This window comes from Mastomys coucha, unplaced genomic scaffold (assembly GCF_008632895.1).
Source record: "Mastomys coucha isolate ucsf_1 unplaced genomic scaffold, UCSF_Mcou_1 pScaffold14, whole genome shotgun sequence".
NCBI classification, from domain to species: domain Eukaryota; kingdom Metazoa; phylum Chordata; class Mammalia; order Rodentia; family Muridae; genus Mastomys; species Mastomys coucha.
This window is the reverse complement of record NW_022196896.1, coordinates 137,919,324-137,929,607: the sequence shown is the minus strand read 5'-3', so window position 1 is coordinate 137,929,607 and position 10,284 is coordinate 137,919,324. Positions and strand designations below refer to the sequence as shown.

The 10,284-nt window shown below is 38.0% G+C and overlaps 1 protein-coding gene across 1 annotated transcript in view; it reads right to left on the bottom strand.

The window, feature by feature from the left end:
• Nucleotides 1–10,284, bottom strand: part of Enosf1 (enolase superfamily member 1) — a 41,028-nt gene that overhangs the window by 10,935 nt on the left and 19,809 nt on the right. Inside the window, 3 exon segments of the mRNA XM_031369010.1 lie at nucleotides 2,829–2,906; nucleotides 2,908–2,948; nucleotides 6,845–6,950. Of these exon segments, the coding sequence (XP_031224870.1) occupies nucleotides 2,829–2,906; nucleotides 2,908–2,948; nucleotides 6,845–6,950 (225 nt within the window).

Here is a 10,284-nt window from a genome sequence, read left to right as displayed (position 1 = left end):
AAAGAAATCTGGCTCCAAATCCGAGTCATATGTGAGGGAAGAGATGTGAATTGTTCATAGAACTGCTGTGATGTCTACAAGTGCCCTGGGCTGGGTTATGAGATGTGCTTACTCAGGGGTATGTCCATGTTAGATAAGCACTTTACCACTAAGCTATAATATTCACCCTCCAGCCTGAAGTCTTTTGTTCCAACGAAGGATTAAGAACATGGACAGCTTAATAACTTATGCTAGTCTTTTGATAGGTGAACTCTCTTTTTAAAAGCTATAGGATCTGTTTTAGCTTTGTAATTCTACAGAGCCAATTAATTCTCATCAGAGCAAGAGACCATCTTTTTGCTAATCTTTTTGCCAACCTTTCAGTTGGATCCACTGACTGCTTTATTTTTTATTTTTTTAAGATTTATTTTATGTGTATGAGTACACTGTAGCTGTCTTCAGATATACCAGAAGAGGGCATCCGATTCTATCAGAGATGGTTGTGAGCCACCATGTGGTTGCTGGAAATTGAACTCAGGACCTCTGGAAGAGTAGCCAGTGCTCTTAACCTCTGAGCCATCTCTCCAGCCTGAGTGCTTTATCTTTATTTTAAGCATATGGGTGTTTTGCCATAATGTGCATCTGGTGCCAGCAGAAACCAGAAGAGGGTATCTGATCCATGGAACTGGAATTACAGCTGGTTATGAGGATTAGAACAGAACCTGGGACCTCTGCAAGAGCAGAAAATGCTCTTAATCACAGAACCATCTCCCTAGCTCCTTATTTTACTTATGTAGTGTGTGTCTCCTCTCATGTATATGTGTATGCACACACATGAGTGGAAATTAGAGGACAACTGTGGTGGTCAGTTCTTTCCTTCTACAATAATGATCCTGGAGATTGAACTGAGGTTCTTAAACTGGACAGCGGATAACTTTAACTGCTGAGCCATCTCACCAATTCCCCTGTTATCTTTTGAGTCACATGCACAATCAACACTGAGTTTGTTCAAATTGACTATTGCCCACCAGGTGTCTGACATATTAATACATAATCATTAATGAAACACCCATTCTACTTGGCACTTAATTGGTTTTTGTTCCATTTAATTTTTTACCATTACCCCATAAGGCAGCTCATATTACCGTTTTACAAATAAAAACTGGCTTATAGAGAAAATTAAGTAAGTCACTCAAGACCAGTAGGCCAAATTGGTGGCAAGTTTAAGTCCAGGCCTTGCCTTTTAAGCTTTGTCTTTCTCACTATCATATTACCTGGAGGCTGGAGAACTGCTGTGCAAAGCTTGAGATAGGGCCCACCCTTCTGCCATCAACCTCATTATACTTGCAGAAGATGGACAAGGACATGAGATTCTATAAATAGTCTAAATGGTAAGAGTTCCTTTACAGGATACTCTGAGAACCACAGTATAGCAGGCTCAAGATCAAATTTTGTCATAAATTATTGGAATGAGGGTGACCTCATAAAACAAAGGCATTGCTATTTCATGTATAAATAATGAGACTTCTTATCTTACATTAAGTACTCCAAAATTAATTTTAACTCCCAAAACAAGCCTTATTTTTTAAAATATAAAAAATCTGATTGTGACTCTTTTTACAAAATATTTTACATATAATAAAAACTATGATACATAGAAATGATAAATCCTTTTATTTATCTCAGCTAAAACCTCAATGCTTATCAAAGAATGGCTACTTGGAACCAAGTAAGTATATTATTGCTTCAGATTTTGCTTATGACTCAGCTCACTTAACTACAGTTATGACAACTACACTATGGTGATTTCTTCATGACATCATTGGCCTCAGATTAAGTTACATTCTATTGATGAACTTTCTCTTACCTGAATAGACTCGTGGGTTTTTATATTACAAGCGTTACAAGACATTATTATCATATCTATTCTCATGATCAAATTTTTCCAGATTCAGCTAATGGGAGCTTCTTTAAGGTGACATTTTTCAAGTCATATTTAACTTACTTTACATAAAGTTAAAAATACAAGTTAAGGAAACTGAAAGTACATTCTCTTGTGCCTATCTCTTCATGGAAGGGAAAGTGAATTAGAGTTAGAAAAGAGACACTTGGTTTCGTGAGACAGGAAAAGTCTATACTACTAGAGTTAGTCTTTTTTTAGTACTTTATTTTTTTCTTGTTTTGACCTTATGGTTCAAATACTGACCTATATATATGAAAGCATGATGCTCTTCTATGTTCTTAGTTTTCCTTTTATATTTTCTACCCTTTTAGAAGAACTGCCTATTTCAAAACACTGATCATATAAATGGCTCAAGCCTTAATTTAACTGAAAGAAAATGGTTTATGAAAAATTTGAAAATCCTCTCTACTTTTATATTTGTTACAATCAAAGGACATTATAGACTGCATAAACATCATTTATAAATATAAATGTTTTTATAAAACATATCCCTGAGCTGGATAAATGGCTCAGAGGATAAGGGCACTTGCTGATCTTTCACAGAACTGGAGTTTGATTCCTAGTACTCACATCAGGTGACTCACAAACTCCATAACATCTGACACCCTCTTCTGGCCTACATAGGTGCACACACAGAGACACACCCAGACACAGACAGACAGACAGACACACATACACCTTTTACAACTTTTTTGTTTGTTTGTTTTTCGAGACAGGGTTTCTCTGTATACCCCTGGCTGTCCTGGAACTCACTCTGTAGACCAGGCTGGCTTCGAACTCAGAAATCCACCTGCCTCTGTCTCCCAAGTGCTGGGATTAAAGGCGTGTGCCACCACTGCCCGGTGACACATAAACTTTTTAAAACAAAACAAAATACATTTCTTACCAGTCTGAGCTGCCCATCACTTGTGAGCTCTCTGCAGAAACCTCTAAAGTCACCAACAATATCCCTGAGATCCTTCTGAATGAAGCACGTAGTGGGTAAGGGCATTCACAGCACTGACAACTATCAAAATAGGATTTCATTCTTGTTCATGTTTTAATATACAGTCAGGAAACTGAGGCACTAATATACCATGAGCAAATTAGTATGGACATTGTATGAAAACAACTAAAATACAAAAAAAAAAAAAATCCCGATATACTTTGTAAAATTCCAAAATGTATCTGTGCCTACTATAGCTAAGAACTAAACAGAACTACAACAGCTGGGAGTTTACATACTGAGTTGAGCAAAAATATTTTGATAAGCAAAATCATAGACCTGCAAGTTTGACTATTATTCCCAAATTATTTTCCTATTTACTGGGTAATGTGCTGGGCAGTGAGATTCAAAGTTAGACCTTGTTAATTCATTGTTCTGAAAGGATAAGAACATTCTGACTTACATATCATTTAAATTGACTTTTAAATGCTGGCAAATAAAGATATTCACTTCACAACAACATACACTACTGAAGATAAAATTACTGCATATAGTATACTTTCATAAAATGTTAAAGTACATGAAAATACCACCACAGCATTAAACTTTGCCCTATGTGACTTACACTACATTTTTCATATACAGTTTGAGGGTTAAACATAATTTGGGTTAGCATCACCATCAATTACTTATTTTTAGTGCTTTAAAAGGCTTTATTGTATTATTTGAAGAGGTCCTAGGAGGGAACTCATGGTAGGAACTTGTCTCACATGTGCAAGTGAAAGCCTTTTCCAGACTTTCTTCTTTCCAGGACATATTTAGTCCATGTGCCAAAGACCAAAATAATCATGTCATTACTTTGCTCCCAAAGCAATTAATTCACTACAAAACACTTTGATAATTTTGTTTGGTGTTGTATTGTTTATACAATAAACCTTTAGGTCATTTAATAGAATAGCTATGGGGTACCATTTTATTGTCAATAATACTTAAGAGAAAAACATTTCAAAAGTAGCACCACGTCAGGTGTGCCTGGTCTCTGATTAACACAGCTTTCCAGTGATTACACACTTGCTGATGGATGCAGCACTTAGGATTGAACCAGCCATTCTGGGTTCCCCTAAGGGATATTGTTAATGGAATACACAATAATTCTAGTTAGGATATTTATGTTATAAAACTGTAAGAATACATTATCCTCCTCATTTTTTGGTGGTTAGTGTTCTTATATTAAAACAAAAATCTAAAGTTATTTAGTGACTAACAGTGAGGTATTTTATTATCTACATCTCATGGCTTTGATTTCTGCTATAAATTATTGGATAAAACAGCCTATGGTTGTACCACAATAGCAAATGTATTTAACAAAGGCTAAGAATGATCTCAATGTCTATGACTCAAAAGAGTGCATGGAACAAACCATAGTGAAAAATTCATCTATAGTATGTATATTTTCCTTGCTTGACATGAAGGTACTGAAAAAATTAATTTTTTTTGTATTTAATATATATTTAGGTTGTGGTGTTTTGGCTCTAGCATGGGGAAATTCATAGGTCAAAAATTAGCCTTAAAGGCAGATTCTTGTTAACTAAACCCAAGAGTTTTCTCCTGCAGGATGAGTTTGGGAGAAAAAAAAAACTTTCAACAAAAAGACGACTTTGGTATATTCTATACATTAATATACAGCCTGCTTTACTTGTTTCTTGGTCACATATACATCTTTATACTCTTTAGTAATGAAGAAACTATTTTTTTTCTTATTTTGGGAGGTGGTGGCTAACTTAAAATAATAACTTAATAAGTGGGTTGATAAAGATTACAGGAAGAATCATGCTGAATTAATAAAAAAAATTCTTTGATTCAAGTTTACGAGTCCCATGAAATACATAGGAAGATCAAATTTTAAATGAATTCTATCTGAATGTGGTCTGGAAAATGTGGAAGCTAATAACATTAGTACAAAAGGGTTACCAAAGGAACATGTATCAAAATCACAAGGAGATTCCCTACTCTAAGACCTCCATCAGGATTGTGGGTTAGGGCAGGTAATGCTATCTTAGTACAACAGAAGAACAGCATCTCATCTGTCTTAGTGCTCAAGGTCCCTCCACTATGTGCTAAAGGCAGTGAAGTTCAAAGACTTGCCCTTTAACAGAGTGGTTTCAGTGGCCTGCCCCAGGTTTTTATAAGCTCCCTGTGTGGATTATGAAATGCGCTAGGGTAGACTGACTTGCAGGATGACTAATACATGGCCTGTGGGGTGATCTGGGAGAAATTGCAATGGAGCAAATTTGATGGTGAAAGACCCCCAGAACTGGGGAGATCCTTACTCAAATCTTGGGATGACGCGACCACCCAATAACTCACGAGAGACTGGACTTGCTGCAATCACATGAGGTTTATTTGGGATAGGCCAGTACCGGGGTCGATCTCGTGACCATGTTGGCCAGAGGAGTTCGACCCCGAACACAAGAAGCAAGGGGTATTTAAAGGGAAAAATCACAAGCTGGTGGCGGGGAGAGGGTTACCAAGGAAACATAACATAAAAACAGTGGAAAATTTCAGAGGGACCCAACCCAAGGTATTCAGTTAGGGAGGGGAACATATTCATTTTAAGAATGTAATCTTCATCTACTGGTCGATGGGGTGGAGAGTCCCGTAAACCAGTAGACCTTCATTCTTAGTTCGCCCTCATTGTGGATCAGTCAGGAGGGGCAGGTTTTCGGAACCAGAGCCCTGAGACTCTGAATTAGCCAAGTTCCTGGAACTTGTTACATTTCTATTAATACATTTCCTTTTTCATTAACATGCTTTTCCCAAATTTCTAAGTCTCCCAGTCTTTCATTTCTGAAAGTTTGAAAAAATTTGCCTTGTTTTTTGCATACATGTAAACTTGTTTACTTGTTTGAAAATATCAATTGAAATTAATCTTGTGAAAGTGACCTTGTACTTCTTCAATGATGTACTTTGTGTATATGTTGTGAATGCAGACAAAAGGCTGCATTTAAATGTTCTAGAGAGGGACTGGGAAGAAGGCTCAGGTGTTAAGTACTTGTCTTGCAAGAATGAGGACCTGAGTTCAAGCTCTAAATCCCATGTTAGAAAAAAAAAAGCTGAGTGTGATAAAGTGCACTTGTAATTCCAGTGCTGGGGAGGTGAAAATAAGTGGATCTTGGCATTGTTGATTTCTGACAAATGAAAAACACTGTCTCAAAAAACAAGGTGGATGGCACCTGAGAAACAACACATGAAGCTGATCTCTGGATTCCACATGTACAGTCACATGTGCAAGCTACCTGTACATACACAAAATCAATCAATCAATCAAACAATCAATGAAACAGTCAGTGTTCTACATAGAAAGTTATCTGGGACATCTAGTTCTTCATTTGCTAAGTACCAGTCTGGACTTAGTTTTCTATCTCTAAAATATGAGGGAGTTCAATATCATCACTGAGATCTCATCCACCTTTGAGAAAGATTACAACACACTCAGTATTTTTGGTTTAGAAAAACAAGATGGAAGCTTAAACATGGATCAGTGTGAATCATCAAAGAATTTTTTTTGGAAAGCAACATGGTAGGAAATACTGTGAACTGAGTAGACTCATAGCACATTCAACAATAAATGATTCTACATATTATGACATATCTGTTCTCCTCTCACCCTCAGTTACTTGCCTTATTTAGTCCTCAAAGCTCTACAAATAGTCTCAAGTTAAAAAGCAGTGGGTAATACTCTGGTAGTTATACTTTGACACAGGAAAATTGATACAGATTTGAGATTTTTCCAGCAAACTAGAGATAATTACAACAAAGACCAAATACTGTTACATTTCAGTTTCTCCCAGCAAAGCACCAAATTACAAAGAATTGATTTTATTCCATTGAGCAGCATGAATACAGAGAAGGATAAAGTAAAAATGGAATCTACATGAAAATGAAACCTGGAAACTTAAGAGAGTTCTCAAACTCACCAACTTCTGTGTCCTTCCCTAAAGTGAACATAATGCCATAGCCCTTGAGTCTATCTTCTGAATCCTCTGTGACAACATAGGCAGCTGAGCAGTCAGGGTCTGTGTACTATAGGAAAAAGAATCTCAAAATGCAAACATATTTTTAATCTCAACACTTGGAAAGCAGAGACAGGAGAGTTGGAGGCCAGCCTGGTCTACAGAGCAAGTTCCAAGACAGCCAAAGCTACACAGAAAAACCCTGTTTAGAAAAGAAAATAGAAATGCTATGAGGGATATGCAGAGCTCCAATTTGATAGAACACTTGATGTACCCCAGAAAGCATAGCAGAGATCTGAATGAACTGAAGAAAAGTACTCCTAAGGATTCACAGTAGTACAGAAATATAACATACACAGTTTTAGGGGATCAGTGGAGATGGAGCCCAAGGCTTGTACTTGCTTAGCTCCTACTAAGCTCCACCCTTGGCCCCAAATGATTATATTCTTAAACCAGTTTGCAATGATGTCAAAATTTGGTTTTGAGTTTATTTTTAAACCCAAGTGCTTTCAGTCAAATCTCCCTAAAAAGATTTTGTGGTGGGAAATATTAAAAAGGATCGGCAAGTTCCTGTGCTACATCCAACTACTCATTGCCTGGTGGTCACACCTATAGCTAGCCCCAGTTGACAGTCTTCCCTTCTCTGGTTCTCCTGCCTCAGTGCCGCCCATACCTTCTCAGCCATAAATCCCCTGTGATTGGTGGTCCCACATTCCAGTAACCCAGTAAAACAAAACTCTAGAAGCTTATAATTAATCAGTCAGATTTATATATTAATAAATTCTCAATTCACAAGATGGCTACACAATAAATTCAGGGCCAATTGATAATAATACATGCTGCTCTCTCTAGATACACTCACACTGTTCCCTATCTTCCTCTGATCCCTATAAACTTCCCTCTTTTCCCAGCAAGTCTCCTTTACACTATCATTTCTTTTTGTTTTGTGAACCATTAAGTTTAACTAGAGTCATCCATGAGTGGAGATACAGAGCTACCCATTAGATTATGGGTAATTTACCAATGGCTAAACCACGAAATACAATGACTCCCCGCCCCCTACAGCAGCAATCAACTGCCAATAACGCCCTGTGGAGGGGCCAGAAACCCATGAGTCCTTCCCCCGTACACGACTCAATACTCAACTGAAAGTACCAAGTCTTCAAACAGCAATTTTGATAAATTTTTACTCTCCAGCTACTATGAAACTCAATGTGGCTTGTTGATATGGAAGTAGTAGGTTTTTTGTTTTTGTTTTGTTTTGTTTTGTTTTTTGTTAAATTCTAAGGTATCATCACTAGAAATTTTTCATATAGTAGGGGTAGGGGGAAAACCTAGGACCAGATGAGATGATGTTTAAGTGATGACATATGGCAAATTAAAATTAGCACAGTAGTTAGTTCAAGAGTAAGAACTTGGAGGAATTTTCTTGAAGGAACAAAGACCACAGGGATGTGCAAAAGAGAATAGAAAGCAATACAAACTGCCGCAAACTAGATTGCTGAGGGAATCCCTTGTTCCACTGAATGAGTAGAGTTCTGGTCAGGTGGGCAAAAAATTTGGCGGATGACAAACAGAGATGATACAGGGAAGTGCTGAATCTGAGTGTATTTGCACAAAGTGGAAACCAGGCTTATATAGTATACAGAAAACAGGGCAAATGACAAAAGTCACACAGGCAGATGAGGGTCACATCTAGGTCAGTAAGATCAGATAGCCAGGTGCGAAGTGGAAGAGCAGTGGTACCCTTCCCTCTGGGCTATTTTGGCAGCCCCAAGGTAAATTCTCTGGGTCTGTCTGAGGCAAGCACCAGGAGGTCCCATTCTAGCAGTTCTTGAGAATGTCCTTGACTGTAACATAGACAATTAGTGATGAAAGCCCTTCAACTACTCTCTGGTATGTAAAACAATTCTACCTTGTGTGGGACTGCTCTGAGAATTCTAACTATATTTACATTAAGCAATAGTGCCTGACTTCTATCTCTAACTCTGGAGACACCCTGTCTGATAAGACAGCTTCCTAGTGAGAATTCCAAGCTAACAACAGCTTGGTATTAAATTAGGATATATTGGAATGCTGTGCTGGCCAGTGAACAATGTTTAATCTTAGTTTTAGCTATTTACGAATCATTTCTTGGGGCACCTTTATGCCCGAATAATAAAGAAAGCATGTTCTATACCAGAGAGTAGTTGAAGGGCTTCTGTCACTAATTGTCTATGTTACAGCCAAGGACATTCTCAAGAACTGCTAGAATGGGAACTCCTGGTGCTTGCTTCAGAGAGACCCAGAGAACTATTGGAAAGACTAATCTGGAACACCTCTGATTAGGAAATGCCAGCAAATGAATACCCAGGAGGCTAGCTCCCTTTGAAGCTGTTCGCTTCAGGTCTGTGATCAGGCTTCAAGCCTGACTCTCAGACTTTACTGGAGTAGATGAGTGAGTGTGGTAACTAACCCCAAAGGCTTTTTTGTTTTCAACAGAGAAGTAAATGGTCCTCAACAGCATTGGTGTGGAAGTGAATAAACATTATAGATGGCATGGACACTGAAAAAGCTAGGCAGAAGATTTAAGTATGTTAGTAAGGAATGCATGCCACAACAAGGATTGAAGAAGAGTTTTGCATAAGGCTAAGACAATTTATTACTGTCATTATTCATCTTGTATAATAATTTTTGTGCCAACCATATTCTAAAAGCTTTATGTTATTCATTTGATCTTCACAGTGATATTATGAAGTAGGTGCTATTATTCTTGTTTTAGAGATGAGCAATGTGAATTGTAAAGAGGGTTAGTAACCTGTACCAGGGCATAGTGTGAGTACCTTATGGAAGCTGACTGTAAATTCTCATATATTCAGTGCAGGGTGGGAGGTAGGGTAGGAGGTAGGGTAGGAGGTGTGAATGACAGGTGGGAAGTTTGAGTTGGCATTATAATCCAGTGCAGGATGATGAGATGCTGAGTACACCCTGTGTGTCAGAGACTGTAGGTTGCTGAGGGGGACACAGATGTCTGTTTTTGAAGGAGTTACAATCAGGAAGATGTAGTTGCCAAAACTCTAATACCATAGTAAGTCCCTGGAAAAGATGAAGACTATGAAAGACAGGCAGAGGGTATTGTCAGATGAATATACTCAGAGGTGGAGCAGGTTGTAAGAAGTTGGACTCTAAGGCAATTTGTGGAGGGCTGAAGCTTTCCAACACTGGAGAAGGATCCCTAATGGAAAGTGTTTAGAGGTGGGTTTGAACCTTTTGTAAGTTTTTAATTTTTTGAAGTTAAAATATAATCACATCATTGTCTCTGTTCCCTTTCCTTCCTCCAGCTTCTTCTCTGTACCCAACTGTCGCGACCACCCTCGACCAGCAAGAATGACGCAACACTCTCTCGGGCTCTTCTCATGCAGTTT